The sequence below is a fragment of the Podarcis muralis genome, chromosome 4 (assembly GCF_964188315.1).
Source record: "Podarcis muralis chromosome 4, rPodMur119.hap1.1, whole genome shotgun sequence".
Lineage (NCBI taxonomy): Eukaryota > Metazoa > Chordata > Lepidosauria > Squamata > Lacertidae > Podarcis > Podarcis muralis.
Window position 1 is genome coordinate 74,576,861 of NC_135658.1, and position 27,478 is coordinate 74,604,338.

Sequence of the window (27,478 nt, forward strand, 5' to 3'; positions counted from 1 at the left end):
TGAGCTGGTTTTATAGTGTCTGACAGTAAACCTAAAGACCTGTGGATTGCTTTCTTTGGACTGCATCTAGACCCACGGGTTTGGTTTGGTTTTTTGCAAAAAAATAAAAATTATATTGATTAAAAGAACAGCTCACATTGTTCTTTTTTTTTTTAAAGAACCCATTATGAAACATTTATTTATTCATGCATCTGCAAATATCTCTGTGCTGCCAAACCAAAAAACTATCAAGGCAGTGGACAGTGTTAATCATGATTTTAAAGTGAATAAACAAAAATAAGCCAAATATAACAAATCAGGTTAATACCTCAGCTGGATCACCCCTGTGTGAACAGCTATGCGAACATACGTGTTTTAACATGATCACTAAGGACTGGTAATTTTTGCTTCTGAACTCTTATACACTTATTATATATTTTATTTTTATTTTTTTAATAATATTTTTTATTGCTTTTTTCCAAGGTCAGATACATCGTCAATAATTCAACAAAAGCGACTTTACAAAAAAGAAAAAAAGAAGATTATAAAAGGAAAAAATTCACATTTTACAAACAATTTTTCATGATCCACTGGACTTCCCCACATCCTCCACCCCCTGCATCCTTTACAATAAAGAAAAATAACAGCAAATTGATACCTTGTTTCATGCGTTTTTGTACTTTCATCTAATTATATTTTAGATTTAGGGTACTTGTTATTAACTCACTTTTCCATCGATCCTAAGAATAAAAACGTTACTCTAAACTTTAGTCATTTCACAGTCGTAACTTAGTTTCCACCATAATCAAATTTAATTGCTGAAGCTTGTTGTCCCACTTATTATATATTTTAAAAGTGCAAGCTCATAGGTACACCATCATCATTTATTATTTATTATTTATACCCCGCCCATCTGGCTGGGTTTCCCCAGCCACTCTGGGTGGCTTCAAACAAAATATTAAAAAAATTAAAATGCAATAAAATATCAAACATTAAAAATTTCCCTAAACAGGACTGCCTTCAGATGTCCTCTAAAAGTCATATAGTTGTTAATTTCCTTGACATCTGATGGGAGGGCATTCCACAGGGCGGGGGCCACTACTGAGAAGGCCCTCTCTGCCTGGTTCCCTGTAACTTTGCTTCTTATAGTGAGGGAACCGCCAGAAGGCCCTTGGAGCTGGACCTCAGTGTCCAGGCTGGACGATGGGGGTGGAGACGCTCCTTCAGGAAATACTTGCATGCATGCCCCAAATGGGAAAAGGTAGTGAAGAGGAAAGGAACAGTTACTGAGCGGAGGGACCAAAGCACACAGCACAGAAATATCACATCAAGGATCGCCCACTGGTATGGATGTGAAATAAAAAGCATAGCTATGGAAAGCATTAAACCGTGTGAATTGGAACCTCATGTGCCCATCACCCACAGAGAAAAATCACGTGTAAATGGCCCATTTGTGAGATCTTGTCCCCACCTGGAAGAACCCATTGCTATAGTGAGTCAAAGCTGTGTGTTCCAGCCTACCAAGAAAAAATTCTGCAGAGAAGTGTACTGCATCTCCACATACAGAGCATGCAGAAATGCAGCACTCTCCACAGATGCTTGCAATATAAAATGTGCATTTGATGTAGTCCACAAATGTTTAAGCCTTGATAAATATGTGGAATCGTTAAGGTGCCACAAATCTTCTCCTCACCGCAAACCCTACTTATCACAATGGTGGGCATTTTGCTAGTAGAGCCACACCGCGATTAAATGCTATAAAAAAATCTCAGCATGGATGCAGATAAGATAGGGAATCACACACAGACACAAAAATATCACAAGAACAAATGTGTGCTTCGTTTCCTATATTCCAGAAAGCTTCTCTGGAGCTGTATTTTAAATCAAATATACCTGCAAACGTGCTAGTTCTCTGCGCCTGCAAAGCAGTCACAGATTGACTTCCCATCATTAAATACCAGCACCAGCTTTATTTGCCTGCAGTATCAGCTTAACCCTCTTCTGTGCCAAGATAATGTCATGGTTTATGATGCTGCAGTGGCACCGCAGTTGGTGCGAACTACTTTTTAAGGAGTTTATTTCCTGGCACAGCAAAATCTTGAGAGGGGGCCATAAGCCGCAGATCTGACAGCAACATGCTTCAGCTATCATAAAACTTTGAAGAAGCTAATATTTGAGGATCCAATAAATCTACAATTATTGCTCAGCTGAAATAAAGTATGTATGTTCTTGCATATGCACAAGTGCAGCTCTAACAGAAACAGCAAGGCTCCTCTCACTCCTTTTTCTTCTAGCATTGCACAGCTTTAAATGTGCTATTGTATACTGCCATCTCCTGGGACTCTCCTATATTTCTACTTTCATATTAGAGGGGGAAATCAGCCTAGGAGAATGAAGGAAAGGTTAGTAGCACACAGTTCTTAAAAGAATCCAATAGGATTTGCTGTTCTCATTTATTAGCCAGAAATAAATTTTATTGCTTAAAAACAAGCAGTGGATTATTATCATCACCACCATTTGGTGGGGGGACCACATAAAGCTGTACAAACCAGGACCATCAGATTACGGTCTGTCTAAAATGAACCACATTCACTATGATTTGGGCATTTAAAGTTATTCCCAATGCTTATTTTGTGCAAGCCACTTTTATACTTGCTTGGAACTATAAGGAAGCATAGGCACTTTAATTTTTTTAGTTATTTAGGCTCACCATGTGATGATCATAATATTGAGCAACATGAACTTCTGAAAATACTACACTTCATGGTTTTCCACTCTGAGAGTATTTGTTTATTCTCTCATGTTTCTTTTAATGTTTAATAGACTATTGTATTTTAATATTCTGTTGGAAGCCGCCCAGAGTGGCTGGGGAAACCCAGCCAGATGGGCGGGGTATAAATAATAAATTATTATTATTATTATTATTATTATTATTATTATTATTATTATTCTACCGCTGCATGAATCCCACCACAATTCACAATGGGTTAAGACCTCCTGACGGCCTTTGCCTAATAATAATAATAATAATAATAATAGCAAAATATAACCTGCATATCAGACTCAGCATACCTTGAAAACCCAGGTGCTTAAGAAAAGAAACAGGCTCAAAAGTTTTATTTGAACTGGGTCACAAATCGGCCCAGAAGAGAAAGAAAGAGCTGCTAACTGATTTCCTCTGGGCATCTGCAACTGGGCAATAAACAAATAAAACAATGGCTCTGTTCTGCACACACCACTGACCGTGAATGTTTAATCTGTTTATCGCCTGCTCAATAAACTGCACCGCCACAGAACGCGGGAACAAGTTGCATGCAGTTCCAGACCTGCATTTTGTTGCATATGCTTGGTATGTTAGGATCAGGTTGCTCTGGCACAGAGACATGAAAAGGAAAGGTAGACACTAGCGAGCCCTTCTGAAGCGACACATGGAGGCAGTAGCAGACTGAGATAAAAAGAAGCACTCATCAGCAGCTTTGCTTCTTAAAATGTATGTATGGCCCTAGGAAGGTGCCTTCACAGGTCCATGAAGGTTACTGTCAGCTACACCACCTGCCAGTGGCTCTCCAAGGTTTCAGACCAGTCCTACCTGGAGATGCCAAGGACTGCACCTGGTACTTCCTTCATGCTTATTGATCTAAGAGCCCTTTCTCACTACGGCTTTGAGCACTCGGCCCTACCATTGGGCAGAGTGAGGCAGTTGTCTCAAGCAGCATATGCTATGGGGCAGCAAATGCCAGTGAGATGCTGGGTGGGGCAGAGCTGTGTTTGCATTACACAGACTGCCCTGCATCTCCTGCATTAACTTGCTGCCTTCAGGCAAGACTGGAGGTCTTTGTCCTATCACCAGCATTGGCGTAAGACTGAACGGCCAGCCCAGTGGGCTTCCGTAGGTTGTAGGAGGGGAGGGCACCATCTTGTCCTTCGCCTCAGGCAGCAAAGTGTCTTGGGCCTGCACTCAATGACACCAAACTCTATCCACCAAATAGCCAACCAGCACAGAAGGTATATCAACCTGCTACTGAGTCACAAGTTCTGTAGGACTAATTCATGAAAATATGAAACACTGATGGGCTAGTTGCCTGAACTTCACACCGGGGTCCTATGGTTAAGTAGCCTGCTTAATACTAGAGAAAGGCTCTGCTGGGTAGCTGACTGAGGACACCAGCCATGTTCCTCTAACAATTTAAGTAGTCTGGGGAGCCCACTCAAAGTATCTCTGAACCTTTAACAAGAAAGCACTAAACTTCCTAGGTTTCCTCTCTCTCTCTCTCTCTCTCTCTCTCTCTGATTTGGGTATCATTTAGTCCCATTTCACACACCAGCATGTCAGAATGCAATCTTTATTTTCATATTATATCTTCATTGTTTCTCAGGACATCCTTTCTAGGAAGCACTCTATAAACAGACCCCAAAACATGCAGGACAAATATATCGCTTCAGGGTCTTTTCTGCTGTAGAAGGCAGAGAGAGACAGAGAGGCAGAGGGAGTCTTGGACGTACCCAGAGTTTTCCAATTGGCTAGGCATGATGTCATAACCACAGCTATAATACTAGGTAAATGCCCAAGACTAATTGTGTTCCCTTTTAACGTGTAAATTCTATTCTGTAAAAGCAATAAATACAAGGCCTACAAAGCGTTTCTAGTAGATTACTGCACTTGCGGGCGGATTAAAACCATTCTGCAATTTAGCCATTAAGAAAAGGGAAAGTGCGGGGGCATAATTTTAAGAGCCGCAGCAGCTTTCAACGCATCTATTGAAATATAAACGAGAGGGAGCAGGAATGCTTCTTCCTCACAATGGAACCCAGCAGAGAGGCTCTGTTAGTTGCAAGCCATCATTAAACAGCTGCTGAATTAAAATTAAAATACAGAGGAATTAGAAAGTCGTCCCTCTTAGAAATATCACAGTCCCAAGTGACCTTTAAATAAAAGGACAAGCAGTGCTTCCAAGAAAAGAGGGCATTCTTTTTCTGGCCGCATTTTACGCAATTACACTTATTCTATTCTTTATGTTCCAGGATCTGCTCTTTGTTTTGCAGCCTGGGGGGGGGGGGGCAAGGGTGTCAACACCATGTGCTGGCTTGAACCCTACATGGCTTGGAGAATTAGGCGACGTACGCAACCTACCTTAAAAGCATATTCTTTCCCTCAAAGAATTATGAACACTGTTGTTTGCCGAGGGTTGCTGGGAATTGGAACTTTGCAAGGGGTAAACTACACTGCCCAGATTTCTTAAGAGGGAAAGAATGCTTTTTGAAGGTTTCTCGGGTTTTTGACAGGCGGATTTGACAGGCGGGCATCCCCATCTGCTTGCCAATCATGTGGCATCACAATGGCATCATGCTATTGACAAGGCCGATCCTAATTAGGGTCTGGCCTGTGGAGCCAAAAAGGCCCTCCACCTTTGCAACATGCACATATATAGCATGCAGCCCAACCCTCTATGTGTGTACCCAGAAAGTAAGCTCTACTGAGTCTAATGAGACTTAATCCCAAGTCAGTGTTTACTCCAGCCTTATACAAGATAAATGAACAGACAAGCAAAAGAAAAGCCATCCTAAAAAACTGCAGTAAAGGCGGGCAAATTAAAACAGCTGAAAAATTAATAGCAGGATACAACAAAGTAGCAGATAAAAAGAATGTTGAAAAACTAAGTCTTTAAAAGATGTCTGGAAAGTGGAAGAGACCTGGAAGACCTACACATGGAGGGTATTCCAGTCTCAGAGCCCCAAAAGGCCCAGGGACTTGTATACCTGTCCATGTAACCTCAAAGAAAGGTGGAACTAACAGCAGAGTCTCTGACACCGATCTTAACTGGTGAAAAGGCTCATGTAGGAGCAGGTGGTTCCTGGGGGTCATTTTGCCATACAGGTTTTTTTTTTAACATATTAAAGTCAAATAAATGCTGGCTAATTCCCCACCACCCTGGTGCATTTACTTATACAGTCGTACCTTGGATCCTGAACGCCTTGTGAGTCAAGCGTTTTGGCTCCCAAACGCCGCAAACCCAGAAGTGAGTGTTCCAGTTTGCAAACGTTCTTTGGAACCCGAATGTCCAACGTGGCTTACACGGCTTCCGATTGGCTGCAGGAGCTTCCTGCAGCCAATCAGAAGCTGCACCTTCGTTTCCAAACGTTTTGGAAGTCGAACAGACTCCCGGAATGGATTCTGTTCCGCTTCCGAGGTACGACTGTAATGTGGAATCTCAGCATGTGTCCTGTTTAAAATCTTGCACATTCTAGAAAATATCTGAAAAGTAATTGAATCAAGATGTGATGACTTGTTAGTGATACAACACACACACACACACACACACACACACACACACACACACACACACAACACATATGAAGCTCAGTGACAAAAAGGGAAGAAAGAACTTGTATTGATTTATGTATGCATATAGTCTGCCTTGTTCCTGGGCAATCAGCATTTGAAAATTGTGTGTACTCAGTCACAACAGGGACTAATGTTTCTCTGTTTTCTCCTGGCTGTTAGCGATTCCTTCTTTCCTATTAACACACGTAATTTGATACACAATTATTTGGAAGCTACCAAACCCCTTGGGGGCTTTTGCATTTATTCAAAACAGGTCTGCTGGAACATGTAAACTTGCCACCTTTCTGAAAGGGAATGTTTTTCACCCTTCCTCTTCACTTTCGCTAAATATCAAACACTCTTCTCTAAAATACAGGAAATAGGGGATGTCCAGCTCCATTAGCTATGAATGGTTTCAGAAAGAAAATGGCCTTTCCCCCTCCCACACAGCACAATGAACTTCTCAATGTCATGTGCCGTTGTAAAACTGTTCCCCATTACCATATTGTTCTATGGGCTGTCCCAGTGATGTCTTCTACTCTGTGCGCCTTCCAGTTTAGCTTAGGAAACTTGTGGAATTAATTTCAGAACTGGTACGCGCGTTGTTTGCCACTGTTTTGAATGTGCACCCGCACCATCTGAAGTGAGGCAGGTGGATACGGGGGGAAAGGCCTTTTTGGCTGCAACACTTCATTTGCAGAATTCTCTCACCATGGAGGCATGCCTAGTCTCTTATGTGCTAGACAGGAGACCTTTTGATTTCCCCAGACTTTTAAACTCCAGTGTATCTCTCTTTCACACACACACACAAAATATGGTTGTTTTTAGCACTGTTCTACCATTGTGAGTCATTGTATTGATCTTTTACTGTGCTTATTGAGTAATTGTAAACTGTCCTGGAAATTTCTGAATGAAAAGAGGACTGGGGGAAATTTGCAGAATATCTGGAAAGCATAAGTGAAGGACAGATAACGCTAGAGGGGTTTAAAAAAGCACTGTGAAAAACTGAGAAGTATTGTCTAAAGGGAAAAGAAATGAAGGGTATAAACAATGACAATACAAACTAGGGAATGCGTAATTAAAATAATGACTATGGATGATTTACGTAAAAGCTGAAGGAAGTCCAGAAAAGAAACAATTTGTGAAAAATTGGATGTGAAATTAGTATGTATGTTTTGTTTTGTTGTAAATTAATAAAAATTATTATAAAAAAAAAAAAGGACGCGGGTGGCGCTGTGGGTAAAAGCCTCAGCGCCTAGGGCTTGCCGATCGAAAGGTCGGCAGTTCGAATCCCCGCAGCGGGGTGCGCTCCCGTCGTTCGGTCCCAGCGCCTGCCAACCTAGCAGTTCGAAAGCACCCCCGGTGCAAGTAGATAAATAGGGACCGCTTTCTAGTGGGAAGGTAAACGGCGTTTCCGTGTGCGGCTCTGGCTCGCCAGAGCAGCGATGTCACGCTGGCCACGTGACCCGGAAGTGTCTGCGGACAGCGCTGGCCCCCGGCCTCTTAAGTGAGATGGGCGCACAACCCCAGAGTCTGGCAAGACTGGCCCGTACGGGCAGGGGTACCTTTACCTTTACCTTTTATTATAAAAAAAAGAAAAGAGGTAGTATAGAAATGTTTCAAATAAACGTTGTTGTTGTTGTGTGTGTGTGTGTGTGTGTGTGTGTGTGTGTGTGTGTGTGTACACAATGAAAACAATTGAAGTACTAGTGGTTTTATATTGTGGTTTTATGCTGTAACTTTCCTGACGCTTGCAGATTTTGGACGTATATAAAATAAATAAATAAAATAAAATAAAATAGAAGAAGAAGTGGCAGCCTGAGCAGAAAAATGTGCACTGCTCCAGGAGCGAGGCTGGTGAGAGCTATGGTCCAGGGAGATTCTGGACTGAAGGGAGGAAGGCATTTGGGGCATAACAATCAACATTCTTTTGTTTTACCTAGAGGCAGGTTCCCTTTCAGTTTCCTCGAATTCTGGGTAAGTAAGGCTTTCTCATCCTCGTCGCTTATTGAGGTTTCTATCATGTCCATGTAGTCCTCTCTCTCAGCAAATGCATGGAACCTGAAGGGATAAAGTGTTTCAATCTGTATGCAAAGGTTATAAACAGGCTTCAAGAGAGCTGGTATGGAGCAGTGGCTAGAATGTCAGACCGGGCAGACCGAAGTTTAAGTCACACCTCAGCTACGGTCTACTGAGTGATTTGGGGGCAGTCAGCCTCTCTCAGCCTAGCTTACCTCACATGGCTGTTTTAAAAAATATGAGGGAAGAGAACACGTTTCACTTTTGACTTCTTAAAGAGAAAATAACTGCAACAAATAAACGTACCGTATTTTTCGCTCTATAACACGCACCTGACCATAACACGCACATCGTTTTTAGAGGAGGAAAACAAGGAAAAAAATTCTGAATGAAACAGTGGATGTATCATTTTTGTGCTTCATGCTGTGGCCACAGACATGTGATCTGATGGTGAATTTGGGGTAGCTCAATGCAAAAATCCTGAGGATCCATGTGGATCCATGCTTTTTAACCACATTTTTGCACCATTGCAGCCCCAGGCAACAGTGGGTGTGTGATTTTTGGGGGGCAGGCTGCTATGTGATCTGATGGTGAATTTGGGGTGGCCCAATGCAAAGATCCTGAGGATCCATGTGGATCCATGCTTTTTAACCACGTTTTTGCACCATTGCAGCCCCAGGCAACAGTGGGTGTGTGATTTTTGGGGGGCAGGCTGCTATGTGATCTGATGGTGAATTTGGGGTGGCCCAATGCAAAGATCCTGAGGATCCATGTGGATCCATGCTTTGTAACTACATTTTAAGTGGGGAGTGAAGGAAAAACACAGAAGGGACAAGAGAGCGGTGTGCAGAGAAGCAGCTGGCTAAGAAAGCAGGAGAGGGATTTAACGGGAGGTAGGAAAAAAAGGCAAAAGTTTCCACAAACCGAAGCCAGCTTTCTCTCTCCTCCTGCATGTTTTCTGGCTGCCTGCGAGGAGCACGGAGAGGAATTAGAAGGAAAGACCTCTGCTTTCCCCTCTGCTTGCCTGGAGGGGAGGGGATTTGCCTGCTCTTTGTTCCGTTTGAGCAAACACAGCAACGAAACAGAGGAGGGTGGGCAGTAAGACCCTGAGGCAGAATGCAGGAAAGCAACCACTTCCTCTTTTCAGGTTTCCCTTCTCCGACACAACGCGCTTTGATTTTTGCTGATTTTTGTTCCTGCGCTCCCCTAATCGGCTCCAGGGACCCCCCCCCCCACATTCGCTCCATAACACGCACAGACATTTCCCCTTCCTTTTTAGGAGAAAAAATCTGCGTGTAATAGAGAGAAAAATACGGTAGTAATTTCCACTGGTTGTCAGGCTCAAGCACCATCAGGATGTTCTCTTTGTACTCTTTTATCACCAGAGTTTCATAAAACTCACAGATGCCCATAACAAACTGGGGGTTCGCGTAGCATAACTTGCATTTATCAGTTTAATAGCAACTCACAATTGAGGCCTCACTCTTTTCGGCTTGCTCTACTGTTAAGCAAAGCTGCCTTGGGCTGCTGATTTTGGATGTCATGAAAGGCACTAAATGCTTGTCATTGTTGTGTTTTTTACTCCCAGGGAGTAACTTGGTCAAGTTTGAGTACTATGCACCTTGAATAGGGGAGAGAGGCGTTTAACTACAGTGGTACCTCAGGCTACGAACTTAATTCGTTCCAGAGGTCCGTTCTTAACCCGAAACAGTTCTTAACCTGAGGCGTGCTTTTGCTAATGTGGCCTCCCACTGCCACTGGCATGCGTTTTCAGTTCTCATCCTAGGGCAAAGTTCTCAACCCAAGGTACTACTTCCGGGTTAGCAGAGTTTGTAACCCAAAGTGTTTGTAACCCGAAGCGTTTGTAACCTGAGGTACCACTGTACACCGCATTGGGCAGCTAAACATCTTGGGCTGAACCTGTTCCACCAGACCTTGTATTTTCTTCTCAGAGAGACAGAGGAAGGGGGAAAGTGGGCAAAAAACACAAAGAGAAAGCATGCGATCTGCACGGATCCATATCTCCATTTGCAAAATAGATTGATAGTGCTGAACTCATTTACCTCATACCTGCCAGTGGTCAGATGACTCAGCTCCTTTAATAAAGCAATAGTCTCTTCTTCTCGAGCATTAAAAGACACTGTATGGACTGGGCACGGACACCTCAATATCTTCTGCAGGAGCAAATGTCTCATGCATTCTGGCATATCGCCCACAGTGAAATAGTACACGGCCTCGGTCTGTGATGGAAAAGTCATTTGAACCATGAAGCATATTTGTAACATCCCCCCCCCCCCCCCGCTTTTCATTTCTATCCCCCCATTCATCCAAGGAGCTAAGGTGGCATACATGGTTCCCCCCCCCTCCTCACAACATCCTTGTGAGCTAGGTTAGACTAAGGGACGGTGACTAGCCCAAGTCCATGGCTTTGTGGCCAAGTGGGGATTTGAACCCTGATCTCCCAGATCCTAGTCCAACACACTTAACCACTACACCACACTGGCATCTCTTATAATAGCAGCAATTCAGCCCAAAGGGCTGCACAAGGAGCCCCACATGCCCGGAAGTGTTAGGGAAACTGGGATTAATTGAAGACTTCCTGGCTTAATTGTGGCTCACCTAAAAAAGGTTGCAGTGTGCCAAAGAGGTATTTGCATCGCTTAACTTTCAGATAGGTTCATCGAAACTAGGCCTATGCTTCAAAGCCCCTTTAGTGTCATTGAAACATTTCTCTCTTGCCTGCTCCGTGGGAAATTCTGCTCTCAGAATGCAACGCTGTCATGCATATATGATATTGGTAAGAACCAGCCTGCAGATCAACTTGAAAGAAATTTCTTCTAAATAGCCCCCAATGTTCTTTTATTAGCATGTATTATCCCCGTCCATAATTCATGTCTCTAGCACTTGCAGTCAAAACTCTCACGGGGATATATCCCTAGACATAACCGAAGACTTCTAGAAATGTGTGAGAGAGATTACCGTGTCATCAAACAAGGCCTCCATGATCGCTTCCGTGGGGCCCGAGTGGCAAACAGCTGGCCTGTACTCTATCGCCCACAGCCACTCGACAGCCGCTTCTATAGAGGCCTCCGACACAGGAACAGTTTTCTCTTGCCACTTTGCAAGATCTTGAGCCCCCCTGGAAAGGAGAATAGCTAAGATATCTAGAGAAATGGCTAAACTTGTCTTGCAATAACAGCTCTGGTAGACTAAAAAGGGCAGCAAGGAGCATCTGTCCCTGTCAAGGTTTTGTTTGGAGATTATTGGGGGGGGGGGTGGAAGGGGAAAGGCCTTTTCCAGTGTCTAGACAGACATATGATCTGAGTGTCAAATGTCTTTGGAGTTTCCCAGATGAATTACTTCGATCGACATTCAGTGAAAAAGTCCCGCTCCTTCTCTCAGTCTGGCAGAGGTCGAAGAGAAAGGGAAGAGGGGCCTGAGCATTCGGCACTGATCCCCGCTCTTTGAGCTAAAAATCTCATCCTGAAATAATGGTCACAGTGGGGCCACCACCTAGACTTCCTGGAGAATAGAGTCAGAGTAGATTGCCCTAACCCCACCCCCAAAACCAGTCTCTTATCCAAAATGCCTCTTTGGCCCCGTGCAAATCAAGCGCTAGGCAGGACTCCTCAAATCCCAGATTTGGCTCCCCAGGCCTGTAGTTGCTGACCCTTAGCATAAATAAACATGTTTTCAAAAGTTAACATATACTTTGTCTGAGGGAGCAATAGGTGCATTAGCTATAGAGAATAAAGTTTTGGGGGGGGATATTATGGAGGTACTAAATCTGACCTCAATTATATCTACTTACTATGGGTTGTTTTTTTTTTAATTATTGGTCTCTAACATAAAATCTGTGGGACCCAGGTGGCGCTGTGGGTAAAACCTCAGTGCCTAGGACTTGCCAATCGCATGGTCGGCGGTTCGAATCCCCGCGGCGGGGTGCGCTCCCGTTGCTCGGTCCCAGTGCCTGCTAACCTAGCAGTTCGAAAGCACCCCTGGGTGCAAGTAGATAAATAGGGACCGCTTACTAGCGGGAAGGTAAACGGCGTTTCCGTGTGCGGCTCTGGCTCGCCAGAGCAGCTTCATCACACTGGCCATGTGAACCAGAAGTGTCTGTGGACAGCGCTGGCTCCCGGCCTCTAGAGTGAGATGAGCGCACAACCCTAGAGTCTGTCAAGACTGGCCCGTACGGGCAGGGGTACCTTTACCTTTAACATAAAATCTAGCTGGCCTTTGCAGGAAAATGTGTGTTGATCAATGCTGAGAGGAAACTTACTGAATGATGTTAAATCGGGAGATTTGGGCCACTTGCTGTTTGAAGACCATAGAAAGCGCCTCTCGACACAGATCAAACTCAGCTCTAGAAGCAACACCGAAATCCAGAACAATGGTGATGCTCTGTTCCTGAATCACTCCAAATATTTGCCGGCTTTCTGTGGTTAGCCATTCCATCCTTTGTTTATACAGTTCGATAGCTCCAGTAAGACAATCCACAAAATGAAAGAGGAGGTCTTTTTTGGCTGTCAGCTGCATTTAAATTTTAAAAAGAGTGAAGATGTCAAAATCAAGACAGGGAATAGTAGGGATGGAAAATGAAGAGGATGTGCATCAAGGCAATTACAAATGCAAACACACTTTTTAAGAGCTGGCAAACCTCCTTGATAGATCTCTATTTTGGTATTAATATTTTATTGAAAAGGGTTCGATTATAAAGAAATAAAGTGATGCAAAGAAAAAGAGAATGAGAAAAGAAAAAAAAAGGAACAAAAATGTATAGAAAATATATATATGAATATATATGAAAAACATCCTAACCCATACATTCTTTTATAAATTTGGTATTATTATCCTAATACATATGTAAAGATGAATGACCTACTACATTTTCTATAAACTCGTTCCAAATATTGTCATATTTATCCAAACAAAGTCTACGTCTGTAAGCAGTATGTTCGTAAGCTGCGAGTGTTATCATATTGTCGATCCATTTATTAAAGTGGATCATATCTTTATTCCTCCAGTTCATCAACATCAGTCTCTTGGCTACCATAAGAGTGCACAGAATCACATTTTCTCTACTTGACGGGTCTCTCCTATCCTTGCCTTCTGATGCAAAATCCAGAACAGGGTCAAACTGGAGCCATTGTTTTTCAGCAAGTGTTTACCATCAAAGTACTGAACAAGCATCCAAAATGGTGAGCACAGCAGCAGTCCTTGAGTGGAGAGAGAGACAGGGGCATGCTCCCAGCAGTTGTGCCACTGCTAGCTTAAGAGAGCAAAGTGATGGCGAGGTGGGAGGAGCTCCAGTTTGGTCATAGAAGCCATACAGGGGCATGTTGGGCCACCACCAGCAACCAAGAGCTCCCCCAACCTTATGACCGCCTCGCCTGATCCCAATGAGCAGCAGTACTACAGAAGTACTCAGCAGCAGGAGGGTGCTGAGTGGGGCAGCTGTTCGCAACAGCGCTGTGGATCTCTGGAGCTGTGATTCACACACATCTACCACCCAATCAGCATTTCACAATGGATGAAAAGTGGCAAAAAAAAATTATTCAGTTTCATGGAACGTCCAAACAATACCAGCTTCTAGCTCATTAAATCCTACTAGACCTTGGAAAAATTCAAGAGAGGAAGTCCTGATTCTGAAAATAACCCATGTCAGTAGTTTTAATGTTGTTGAATAATATAGGTGCTGGATCAGCAAACCAGTATCGGTTATCGAACACCTCTCTGAAGCTAAGTGACCCCAGGCTCATTGTTATTACTTCCAATTTGTGTTCTGGAGGTAGTTCTCCCCAAGCCCAACTTCAACAGGTCAGCAAGAACTCTGGAAGCAGAGTCCAGATTTAAAGCGCATCAAACGCAAACTTTTTATAGCCAGAGGGCAGGTTGTTACTACACCCAGCCACCACCTCATCCTGCCAATATATAATATTATCTTACCCAAAATATATATTATCACTCTGAATCCGCCACTTACGTTATACAGCTTGCCGTCTTCTCCTGTCATGTATTGACGATACAACCCATTTGCGTATCGAGAAGCCACAAGTTTCCCCAGGATGGATACATAGTCTAGAATAAAAAGAAGTTGTGCAAGTGCTGTCTCCATCATGCAGGGTCATTTTTATTTTTTTTGCACCAATTCCTTGCCCGTTTATTTAGAAGTGAGCCCCAAAGGATATCCCATACACAAGTTGTTACTTACTGTTGAATGCAACAGGGCTTATTTCTCCAACTAAGTGCGCAAAAGATCAGGCTGTGCATCGTTCAAAGGGAAAAGACTTGCTGCACATCATACCTTCTTTGTGCTGAAATCCAATCTTGGATAAAATCTGAGAAAAGGTCAACTTGTTCCTTTTGAGCCCATGCAGCTGAAGCCATTTAGGGGAAGAGATGAGAAGTTGCACATCCAAGTCCCACTGAACGCCATAATCTCTCCTTTCTTTTCGCTCCAAGTTCTTCTCAAAGGCAACCAGCGTCTTAGGTTTTTCGGGATCTTTTTTAGGCTTCCCACCAAAAGTAACTTCTGCAAAGGGGAAAACGTGCAAGCTAGGTTTACTTATTGCAATCCTTTCGTCTGCCAACTATCTCATCTCCCCCTCTCACCTCATTTCCATGGTACTCTACTGTATTCCCATGACTCCTCCTTTTTTAAACAGAAAGCATTATCAAAAAGAGAAATATTTAAAGAAATACAAAAGCCTCTCCCTTCTTTTTCTCTCTCTCTTTATGTACAAGAAGATACATGTACAAAAACATTCCATACATAGAGCTGAGTCTGGAATTAGACTTAAGAGGTTTTATGTTACCAAGGTTTGCACAGAGACATTAGATACATTCACACAATACATTGAAAGCACTGTGAATACCACTTTATGCAGTCAAAGACACAACATAGCTCCAACAGAAGTTCCATGTGTAATTTTATTAATAAAATATCATAACCTTAGAATACTCACGTTCACTCCATGCAAGCCGTTTACCTATGCCGCCAGTCATTGCAACCACACTGATTTTTTGCTTCCTTCTGTGTTCCCCTTAAAACATGAATAAAAACACATGGTTGTTTTTTATTGATGCCATCCAACCAGTAAATCAGGTCTGGTCTCGATGCTATAAATTGAATTTAAATTTAAATTAAAGTTAGCACCAGCTCCAACAGCTTTTATTAGCCAGAAACCTAGTCCTCCCACTTACCCAGGAGGAAGCCCCACTGAATTCAACAGGACTTACTTCTGAGCAGACATGGTTAAGATTGTGCTGTCTACTTATTTATTTCAAATATTTCTATACCACTTCTCACTAGCATACCACAGCGATAAAATGGTTACAAAAAGGTAACCTGCCCGTTTATGGAAAATGAAATAAAAAGAATGTTTTAAAAATACCACAGCATTAGTAATAAACATTAAAAGAACTTACTAGGAGGTGAAACCATGGGCAACAATAAAAAATGCCTAAAACCAGAGGAAATACAGAATGTTCTATGTACACCAGATTCAACCTGGTGCCTGAAAGAAAGAAGTGCCCAAGGATTAAGGCTTTCTGGGAGATGATTTATAATGAACTGAAAAGGGTATTTAAATATACTTTTTTTGAAGAAACCAGAGGCCTTTCTCCTGGGCATGGTCGGCCAAATGGTACCAAAGAAGGATAGAACTTTCTTTATGTATGCCACAACAGCAGCAAGAATACTTATTGCAAAGTATTGGAAGACGCAAGATCTACCCACCCTGGAAGAATGGCAGATGAAGGTGATGGACTACATGGAGTTGGTGGAAATGACTGGCAGAATCCGAGACCAGGGAGAAGAGTCGGTGGAAGAAGATTGGAAGAAATTTAAAGACTATTTACAGAAATATTGCAAAATTAATGAATGTTAGAATGATGTCAGAATGAAGTTAAGTGGTTTAAGCAGCAATGTTATAAAGGTGTATGAAAAATGGATTATTAACAGGTGAGAACGCAAAGTTATATTATATTAAGTTAAAGGATTAAGATAAAAATAAAGAAGGAAAGAAATTGCTGAATTAGCTAACTGAATTGGAATACAAAAAAGGGAGGTGTGAGGAGGTCAGGGAAGCAAGGTTATGAATATATGATATGGAAAGATTGGTGTGTTTTCTTTTTAAATGTTTTTTATCTTTTTTTCTGTATTTTGTATTATTTTTATTTCTATTTTTGTCTTTCTTCTATTCTTTTTATTTATGTAATTTTTTTTCTTTTGAAAACTTAATAAATATCATTAAAAAAAAGAAAGAAGTATTGGTGCAAGGCAAGGATCTCTAGTGAGGTCATTCTATTGTCATCTTGTTTGGAGAAGAGAAATTGGAGAGAAAAGCTATGGTTGGTGAACTAATGGTGAAGGCACAGAGGCAGCACGTTCAGTTACCTGGGCCCCCAAGTGAAGCTTTTGCCAACCGCGTTGGAGATGGGATCCAGATATCCTTATCAAATCACAGCAGCTGTGTTCTGCACCAACTGATGCTTCCTGGTCATCTTTCAAGTCACACCTAAAATACCACTATAGCAGTCTAATCAGGAGGTGATCACGGTGTGGCTAACTGTGACCCAGAGCATTCCTGTCCAGCAGAGGCTGCGGTTGGTGACGTAGGAAGGAGGAGGTGCTGTGGACCAAGGCTCTAGAGAACAAAACTGGATCCAATGGGAACAGGGAACCAAGAAGTGAACTTGACCCTTCGGGGTGGGGTGCAACCCATTCTAGAGCAAGTAGAATGCAAACTCCCAGAATATAAGAACCATCTACCCACAGCTTTCCCCTCTTGTTGGGATTGGGCTTCAGTTAACTGGCCCTCGTCCAATGAAAAGCAAAGCTGAGTGTTATCAGTATGCTGATGGTGTCTCACTCTGAAGCCCTGGTTGGCCCTCTGAAGCAACTTTAAAGCTGACTGGGTGGCTGAGAGGTTGGTAGGGAGGAAACAGGGAACTTTCCTTCAGTCAAATTCCTGAAGTTGTCTTAAGATCCAAATTCTAATGTGTATTTGAATTATAATTACTATTTTGATTTATTATCCGCCCATAAAGGCCCTGGGAAAGTTACAGGGGTTTAAAATGCAATGATGAAAATAGTTTAAAACAGACTGCAGGCACAATAATTGGGTGGGCCCTACAAATGTATGTTTTGGGTGCCAAAGACCAGAGTAAAGAAGTGAATCACTCTGGCCTCTTCAGTTACCTGGCAAAATGTTATTCCAGTATTCCAGATCCACATACCACTGTAGTCACTTGGGCAACTTTAAACAAGAAGACCAGAACAACAGGGCTAGTGATGCCGTAACTAGGAAGCCCTTCAAAATGCCCTATATGTGCACAGAGGAGGGTTTGTGCAAACATTTACCCTTTGGCTGCGGTACCAAGTGGTAAGTTGTGCATTTTGCCTCCAGGGAGACGGAACTCTTGTCTCTAAGTGTCAGCTATAAAACATATGAATCACCGCAATTTATTTACCCGTGTGATGGATTAGGGCCTGAATTCAAGTACTTTGATGCCGTGATTTCATGTTGCAAAATCCCTATGCAAAGGTCACTTCCATAGAACAATTTGCATGAATTCCACATGTATCCCATATGAGATAATGTGTGTGAAATGCTTTAAATACTAAGTACTGATACTTTATTCTGTGGATCATAATCTGTGGTGATCCCACATGCATGAACATTAACTGCAGCATGTATGCTGATTGAGTCTGCAGTCAGTCTCGCTTGTTTATCTATGTTCAATTGCCACATCAAAATTATCTTACATGGAAATCAATTTTTTTTTCCTGGAAAGGAGCCCTGAGTAACATTGAACAAGCCAATAGAATCCATGATCAGAAAGAGGAGAAATATCAAGAAGATTGGAAGAAATTTAAGGAATATCTAGCTAAATATAACATAAGTGGAAATACTTGCAAGTATTAAATTGGTTTAGGATTTAAGTATGTTGAATTGTATAATACTATGGAGCGAACAAGATGGCGGCGCAAGCACTTGCAGCGGCTCGGCACTCCGAAGACCGGTATTCAGTGATTTGTGTTTTATTTTTATTTGTGAACTTATTGCTGACTTCTTTGAACTGTTGCCTTCGGGCAGAAGATATAGGACAATGAAAACACGAACCACACGCCTTCTGAATAGTTTCTATCCAAGAGCTCTGATTGCACTAAATAATGATCTCAGGGCCAGTTGCAAGAAATAGCAAGCAGGGAGCAGGAAGGAATGAGATAGGTTTTAGGTTATGTTATGCCTTTAATAGGTTATGTTATATTCTGGATTATGTTATGTTTTTATAGATTATGTCTGAATAGGATGAGAGTGTTGGAGATACGTGCAAATGTGTATGTGAACCCGGTCTTTGGGTGGGTGTTTGATTTTCGTTGTTGTGTATACTGTGTATATACGGACAATGACAATAAATTTATCTATCTATCTATGGATTGAGATTATGATGAAAAGAAAGGAAGTTAGTAATTTGAACTAGTTAATTATATCAGAAAGTGAATATTGGATAATTGCTAAAATGAGATTTAATGAAAATCAGTTAGGAAGGATTTGAGGAAGTCATTTAATAATGGAAATTAATTTGGATTCTGATTGGAAGGAATTTTATATGTTTGTTTGTTTTTCTTTTTATATGTTTTGTTTTTTGTGTCGTGTTGTATTTGTTATAAACTTGGAAAATTAATTTTAAAAAGTTGGGGGGGGGGGGAATAGCTATCATCCTCCATTGCCCAGTTTGTAAAATGGGAATAATAAGGACCAGCCTTACAAGGTGGCAAAAAAGAATGAATTGTAAAGCACTTTGCATTGTTATATATTTATTTTACATTTATATCTCATCTTTTTCTCCAAGGAGCTCAAGGTGGCATACACAGTTTTCCTCCTCATCTTATAAACACAACAATCCTGTGAGGCAGGTTAGGTTGAGAGTGAGTGACGGGTCAGATGTCACCCAGTGAGCTGAGTGGAGGTCTGAACCCTAGTCTCTCAGGTCTTAGCCCAACACTCAAGGCGCTATACCACATTGGCACCAAAAAGGTGCTGTGATTAACAGTATTCATTCACAAGAGAATCTACTAGGAATCACTGCAATCCAGTCCTTCTAATATAACATGGAAACCCGAGCTGGTGACTCCATGGCAAATGAAATCCTGCGATAAGCACTGTAATTCAATAGAGTGCAAAAGTCCCGGCTACCAGATCCAGGTGCCATGCTATTTTGATAGCTGTTCAGAGGCTTGGATGTAACACACACTCTTTTTTCACTCTGGAGTTTAATTCCTTGCTAGCTCAAGTTTCTTCACCTGAACTGCTCAGGCAATTGTGTGGCAAATGGGAGAAGAAAATACAGGGATTCTGATAGAAAAAGAATCTGTAAAAATAAAAACTCAACTTAAATTGAGGGATGGCCCAGCTAATTAGAGAAATATTAATAATCTTAAGACCAACATTTTAAACCAAGTTTCAGTGGGAAAGTTTGGAAAGAGTTTTTACCCACTCATTCAGGGTCTTCAGTTTGGGGGAACATATAAGCACATCTCTTGCATCCAAGCTTTAGTATGGATTTTTAAATTTTTACAGACGCAGCCATCTATGCTAGGAAAACGATACACCTTATAATAAATGCATGGACTTCTCAGGAAGCTTAGGGAGCTGTAAAAATGCAAAGTAATAAACTGGCAAGAGTCCACACAAAATTCAGTGAAACTTGGGAGGTTGCCCACATATAGCTTTTTGAATCCAACCTGGCAGTGCGGGGGGGGGGGGGGAGAGCAGTTTGGCTTAGTTTTCCAGGTTTAGACAGACCTACTGTATTTCCATTTCCCAGAGAAAATGATTCCACTCTAAACAATTTCACATTCTATGTTCAGGTTATACCAATTGGAGGTGTGGAATTGAGGGTATGGCATGAATTCAAAGAGGGAACATGTATAGAACTGAATTCCTGCTTACATTTGTCACCAAGCCCATTTCTGTGGGAGAAAACATCTCAATAACTACATTGCGGCCTAGAAGTAGAAAGTTGACTACATGCTACTACCATTACCCACTTATCAGCAAAGCATGGTTGAGGGCTGAAGTAAATCTTGTGTGGGAGTTCTGTGACTAGATTTCCCAATTTATTAACTGAAATGTAAATATACAAGGTTGGAAATCTGCTCACAAACGATTCCTCATTTATCCACATTATTTGCTTGGTCCATATGGCTTCCAGCTCTTTCCCTCTAAGGAATTAAGAGTGAAAAGCTCAAGTTTCTTTACCTGAACTGCTCTGGCAATTTTATACCTCCCACTTTCAGGTTTTAGCTTAGAATTATCCATGTTAAGTCCCTCCCCCCCCAATCTTCACATCAAACAAGCATGCCTGGGAGTAAACCCCATTAAGTTCAATTGGACTTCTGAGTAGCTATGGTCAGGACTGCAGCCTATATTCAAACAAGAATTATTTCTGAGCAGACTCAAGATGTCAAAGCTGTGAAAGGGAGCTTTCCCAAGAGCATAGTTTGTCCTCCTGCTGCAGAACTGTGCAGGGAAAACCTGCACTTCACAAATGCCCCCATATTTATGCAACCATATTAAAGGTACAAGGCCCACCTTCAGGGCTTGGACCTGTCAAAACTATATCTACCTCTTCACCCAGCCTTTTGATGCTTGAGCTGTATATTTTTAGGACACCCCTTATTTTTGAGACTAGAAGTTGTTTTAAACCATTTCTAATATTTTGTTGTTACACACCCTGCGACCTTAGAGTAAAAGGCAGGTAAACAATAAATAATAATAATTCCTGAGCTAATAATAATATCACTAATAATAACAACAATAATAATTTTATTATTTATACTCCGCCCATCTGGCTGAGTTTGCGCAGCCACTCTGGGCAGCTTACAGCATATCTAAAAACATAATAAAAACATCAAGCTCTAAAGCTTTGATTCTACAATAACCTTAGGTATATGTGTATACACGTGGCTCAGTCGGTACAGCATCAGGCTCTTAATCTCAGGGTCGTGGGTTTGAGCCTCACGTTGGGCAAAAGATTCCTGCATTGCAGGGGGTTGGACTAGATGACACTTGGGGTCCCTTCCAGCTCTACCATTCTATGATTCCAGGTAGACTGCTAGCACACTGTTGGGATTTGCAGGATACTGGATAAGTCTGCAGGCTTCGACAGGATGATGCAATACTCTGCTGGGTCAGAGTGACTCAGCAGGAGTGTGATTAGTGTGATTGGCTATCACCTGTTTTAAAAGGAAAGCCTGTTTAACAGTGGGTGTGGTGGTTGTGCTGTAGTGTGGTGGTGCTGTGGTGGAGAGTATTCGTTTGTAAGTACTCTGTATGGACTGTTTCTTTTGTAAATGCCTGTATATAACTCACATTAAAAAGGACTGCACTGAAAAACCTGGAACTCTTAATGCTTTGCTGAAAACGCCGCGTGGAATACGCGACAGGGTTATGGGCCCAGCACGCTTCCGCTGCGCAAGAGTACAGGTGGCAGTTATCTAGCCGTGGGTGCTGGAGGTGAGCTGCAGGGATGGAGCAGTCCAGAACTGGCGTGTTGCTGGAGAAGCTGACGGCCACGAACTACAGCACCTGGTCAGTCCGCATGCAACACTTCCTCAAGCGTGAGGGCCTGTGGAAGGTGGTGGAAGATCCACCGCAGCCCCCTGAGGAGGATGAGGACGACGATGAAAAGCTGGCACTAGCAGAGGCCCAGCTTGAAAAGGATGAGAAAGCTTTGGCTACGATCATCCTTGGAGTGGACGACAGCCAGCTAGTCTACGTAGCTGATAAGGTGACGGCAAGTGAGGCGTGGAATGCGCTCAAGGCTGTCCATGTGCGAGAGACAGCTGGCTCACTGATAACACTGACCAGGAGACTGTACCGGTGTCGGAAGAAACCGGGGGACTCCCTGGTAAACCACCTAAAATTCCTAACAGGCTGTTTCCAGGAGCTAGCCTTAAGAGGGAGGCCTGTGGGGGAAGAGGACAAAGTCTTTATAGTCCTGAGTTCCCTTGATGACAGCTATGATATGCTGGTAAACTCCCTCGAGTCGGTAGAGACTGATAAGCTGACTCTGGAATACGTTACCGGACGGTTGTATGCAGAGGAGGACAGGCGTGCAGAGCGAAAGATGACCTCAGCCCAGCTGTTGGAGCATCCCAGAGGGAACAACAGCCGGGAAGAGCAGAGGTCTCGGGAACCGGAGAAACAGCCAGGAGGAGCTGCTGCAGACCAGCCGGTGGTCAACAAAGTAAAAAGGTGTTTTTGCTGCAAGTCCAGTGGACATCTGCTGCGGGACTGCCCAAGAAAACAACAAAAACAGCAGAAGCACAAGAGGCAGCAGAGGGAGTCTACCGCTTGGGTGTCTGCAGATGGTCAAGAAAATGAAGAGCTGTGGGTTCTGGACAGTGGAGCTTCTCAAACCTTTTGTAAAAGAAAAGGACTGCTAACTGATGCTAGGGCTTCAAACAAAAAACATGTAAGTCTTGCTACGGGCCAGAAAGCTAATGTTGTTTGTGAGGGGGAGGTTGTGTTCCCACAGCTGGGACACACATTCAGGAATGTGTTGTGTGTGCCTAGTTTGCAAAACAATCTCCTGAGCATTCCTGACTTGGCAAAAGCAGGCTTTGAAGTAAACTTTGTGGGAGATCAGTGCCAGATAAAGCAAAATGGGGCAGTGTTGGCAAATGCTAACCTTAGAGCTAATATGTATGTACTGCAGTGTGAGTCTAAGGTTGCGAATGTGCAAAATGTCCCAACCCATGATATGTGTATTCATCTCCTGCACAGGCGTCTGGCTCATGCAAGCTATAAGGTGCTGAACAAAACATTGGAGTTGTGTGGGGAGATGAAAAACATAAAAAGTTGTGATAATTACTTAGACTGCAATATCTGCAAGGAGGTTAAAAGCAGGACTTGCCCAGTAGCAAGAGCAAGCCAGAGAGAAACCAAAAAACCACTGGAGTTGATTCATGCGGATGTAACTGGTCCTTTTCCACCAAGTGTCTCCCATAACAAGTACTGTTTGATCCTAGTGGATGACTATTCTAGATTTGGCTGGGTCTATCCATTAAAGCAAAAGTCTGATGTTGCCCAAACTTTGAAGTTCTGGGTAAGAAGGGTAGAAAGGCAACTTGGCGAAAAGGTGTGCTCTATTCAGACAGACAGGGGAGGAGAGTTTATGGCAAGCTCCCTAAGAAACTGGTTGCGTTCCCAAGGGATTAAACATAGGCTTACCAATGTGGCGACGCCTCAGGAGAATGGAGTAGCAGAGCGTAGGGGAGGTGTCTTGCAGACACAAATGAAAGCATTGTTAGCAGATGCAAATCTTCCAATTAAGTACTGGGCTGAGAGTATTAAGACCGCAAATTATATTGGGAATCGCTTGTGGTCAAGGGTACTAGATGACATACCCTATAAAATTCTCTATAACAAAAGTCCCAGTTTGCAACATTTGAGAATCTTTGGGACAAAGGCATGGGTTGACATACCTGTAAAGAACCGAAGAAAAGGTGGGAAAAGGGCACATCAGTTGCTATTTCTTGGGTATGAAAGTGGTACGAAAGCCTATAGGTTTGAAGATGATAAAAATCTTTTGAGTTATAGTCGATCAGCCAGCTTTAATGAGCAAAGAAATTGGCCCAAGATACATGCAAACCTGCTGCCAGGAAAAGTTTTACTGCCGAGCATACCTGATAAGGCAGTTGAAACAAAGCTGAGAATTGGCAGCTCTCCCAGAGAAACTGAAAGGGAGGAGGTAAAGACTGAGCATTTTTCTCCAGCTGCTAGCATGGAGCAGGGGAGAGAAGAAAGTACAACAGGGACAGGAGGAGGTAAATCTCCAGAGTCAATCCACCCCAAAAGCAGTCCTGAAGGTAGCCCAGGGGGTGAGATTAATGAACCAAGGAGGTCTGCAAGAAGTAATAAAGGTCAACCTCCAGACCGTTATGGGTTCCCAGCCACCATAAACCAGGTTTGTGTAACTGAGCCAGAAAACTTTGAAGAAGTGCAAGAGTTACCTACTCTAGAGAAAGAGGCGTGGTTAAAGGCAATGCAGGCAGAGTATAACTCTCTGCTAAACAACAATGTGTTTGTACCTACAGAATTGCCTAAAGGTAAAAAGCCCATAAGCTGTAAGTGGGTTTTTAAAGTGAAAAAACTGGCTGATGGTAGTTGTCAGAGGAAAGCCAGGTTGGTTGCAAGGGGCTTTACACAAAGGAAAATGATACATTATGATGAAGTGTTTGCCCCAACAGCAAAGGCTGAAACAGTAAAATCAGTTTTAGCAATGGCAAGTCTGAGAGGGTTAAAAGTTAATCATTTTGATGTTGCCTCAGCATATTTAAATGCTCCTATTGACGCCGAGGTGTATTTACAGCAAATACCAGGTTATGAGCTGGAAAAAGACAGCATGGTGTTAAAACTGCAAAGGGCACTATACGGTTTACACCAAAGTGCACGTCTATGGCATGAATGCATAGACACAACTTTGAAAAAGATGGGATTCAAACAAAGCCTGGCTGATTCCTGTTTATATTCAGCAATGGTGCAAGGAAGTGTTTGTTATTTACTTTTGTATGTTGATGATATCTGTCTAATAACAACTGCACAAAAGCAAGTGTCTTGGTTTATAAACAGCCTAGGTAACAAATATAAACTAAAGTATTTGGGAGAGATTCAGAATTACTTAGGAGTAGAGGTTCAGAGAAATGAAAAGGGTGTCTACTCTCTGAGTCAGAAGGAAAAAATTGAAAAGTTACTGAAGACATATGGAATGGAGAGGGCAAATGAGGTTGACACTCCCATAACTACCCAGTACAAAAATGAACCAGAAGGGCAAAAATGTGAGAATGCAACAGCGTTTCATTCTCTGTTGGGTTCTCTGTTATATTTAAGTTGTTGGACAAGACCCGACATAACATTGGCAGTGCACATGTTAAGCCAAAGAAGTGCAGACCCGGCTCAGAGAGATTGGGTAGCACTTAAAAGAATCCTAAGGTATCTGAAAGGCACAAAAGATTACAAACTGGTGCTGGATACAGGATATGATCAGCAAGTGTATGCATACGCTGATGCCAGCTGGGGGGACAGAGAAAATGGAAAGTCTACCACTGGCTATGCCATATATATTGGAAATGCCCTGGTTCAGTGGAAATCCCAGAAACAAACATTTGTTGCCACAAGTACTTGTGAAGCAGAGTACTCAGCCATAAGTGAATGTGTATCACAAATAGAATGGTTTGCTTGCCTAACAAAAGAGCTTGGAATACCTTCTGAAATGCCAATCACTGTGCTAAGTGACAACATGGCTGCACAACAGCTTGCTAACCAACAGAACTTTAAAAGCAAGAGTAAACATATTGCTATAAGATACGGAAATGTGAAAAATGCTTTGGAAAGAAATGTGTTAAAGGTACAGCACTGTAACACAAAATGTAATGTGGCAGATTTGTATACAAAATGTTTGGATGCTCCTAAATTTCGAGACTTAAGAGAATTATTAGGTCTCAAGCCTTTGACTTAAGGAGGAGTGTTGGGATTTGCAGGATACTGGATAAGTCTGCAGGCTTCGACAGGATGATGCAATACTCTGCTGGGTCAGAGTGACTCAGCAGGAGTGTGATTAGTGTGATTGGCTATCACCTGTTTTAAAAGGAAAGCCTGTTTAACAGTGGGTGTGGTGGTTGTGCTGTAGTGTGGTGGTGCTGTGGTGGAGAGTATTCGTTTGTAAGTACTCTGTATGGACTGTTTCTTTTGTAAATGCCTGTATATAACTCACATTAAAAAGGACTGCACTGAAAAACCTGGAACTCTTAATGCTTTGCTGAAAACGCCGCGTGGAATACGCGACACACACACCCACACACCCCAAAGCACAAGGAGAATTAACGTAAAACTACCAACAGTAGGGACGCGGGTGGTGCTGTGGGTTAAACCACAGAGCCTAGGACTTGCTGATCAGAAGGTCGGCGGTTCAAATCCCCACGACGGGGTGAGCTGCCGTTGCTCGGTCCCTGCTCCTGCCAACCTAGCAGTTCGAAAGCACGTCAAAGTGCAAGTAGATGAATAGGTACCGCTCCGGCGGGAAGGTAAACAGCGTTTCCGTGCGCTGCTCTGGTTTGCCAGAAGCGGCTTAGTCATGCTGGCCACATGACCCGGAAGCTGTACGCCGGCTCCCTCGGACAATAAAGCAAGATGAGCGCCGCAACCCCAGAGTCGGCCACGACTGGACCTAATGGTCAGGGGTCCCTTTACCTTTACCTTTTACCAACAACAGTGACAAATCACAACAGTTGCCTTTAAGAGCGCTCAGCCAGTAGAGCATGAGGCTCTTCATCCCCACGCTGGGCAAAAGATTCTTGTATTGCAAGCGGTAATCAGTGTTTCCCAACCTTGGGCCTCCAGCTGTTTTTGGACTACAACTCCCATCATCCCTAGCTAGCAAGACCAGTGGTCAGGGATGATGGGAATTGTAGTTCAAAAACAGCTGGAGGCCCAAGGTTGGGAAACACTAGATGATCCTCGGGCATCCCTTACAATTCTATGTTTCTATAAAATGAATAAGGACCTCACTCATTTTGTGTCGTTCGGATCAATCAAGTGCCCAGCGCCCCAACTTGGCACAGGCGCAGAGAGGGAAATCTGTCTTCAGGGCGATGGGGGGGGGGGGACAGGAGGATAGGGGCCCCGTGGGGCGAACCAGCCAGAGCTGCAAGCCTTCAACCGACCGTGGGAAGAAGCCCCCATCCGAGAGGGGGCTGCTCCCGTGCGCCCCCTGCAGGCGCCCCGCCTCACCTGCTTCGAGCCCCCCGGTCGCTTCCATCCCATTGTGACGCGCCAGCGAGGAGTTCCACGGTGGCGGCGCCGCCCCGCTTCTTTCTTTCGTTGACACGGGAGACGCCGCGGTTGCTAAGCCCCGGCCCGTGAGCGGCCGGCTTTCGCGGAGCCGCCCCTTCCAGGAGGAGCTTCCCGAGTCCAGCGGGGCAAAGCAGGGGCGGAAAAATGGAGCCTAGTTCAAAGGGCGGTGCGCTTTGCTTCTCTGGACAAGCGCCAACTTTGGGTTCGAGGCGTGTGAGTTCAGTCTAGAGTCTCCTCATCCCCCCTCCGCGTGAACGTGTGGGCGCGGATCGCGTGCACAGTGCATTTCCGT

At 43.2% G+C, this 27,478-nt stretch overlaps 1 protein-coding gene across 2 annotated transcripts in view; it reads right to left on the reverse strand.

Annotated features, from left to right (window-relative positions):
- Positions 1 to 27,478, reverse strand: part of VWA3B (von Willebrand factor A domain containing 3B) — a 73,877-nt gene extending 46,399 nt beyond the window's left edge. For both annotated transcript variants that reach the window (XM_028727845.2, XM_028727844.2), the window contains exons 1-8: positions 27,124 to 27,478; positions 15,286 to 15,363; positions 14,625 to 14,852; positions 14,304 to 14,398; positions 12,600 to 12,850; positions 11,300 to 11,459; positions 10,391 to 10,560; positions 8,241 to 8,362 (exon numbers count right to left, since the gene is read on the reverse strand). In XM_028727845.2, the coding sequence (XP_028583678.2) occupies positions 8,241 to 8,362; positions 10,391 to 10,560; positions 11,300 to 11,459; positions 12,600 to 12,850; positions 14,304 to 14,398; positions 14,625 to 14,852; positions 15,286 to 15,363; positions 27,124 to 27,151 (1,132 nt within the window). In that variant the 5' untranslated portion in view covers positions 27,152 to 27,478. The remainder of the gene's footprint in view (positions 1 to 8,240; positions 8,363 to 10,390; positions 10,561 to 11,299; positions 11,460 to 12,599; positions 12,851 to 14,303; positions 14,399 to 14,624; positions 14,853 to 15,285; positions 15,364 to 27,123) is intronic.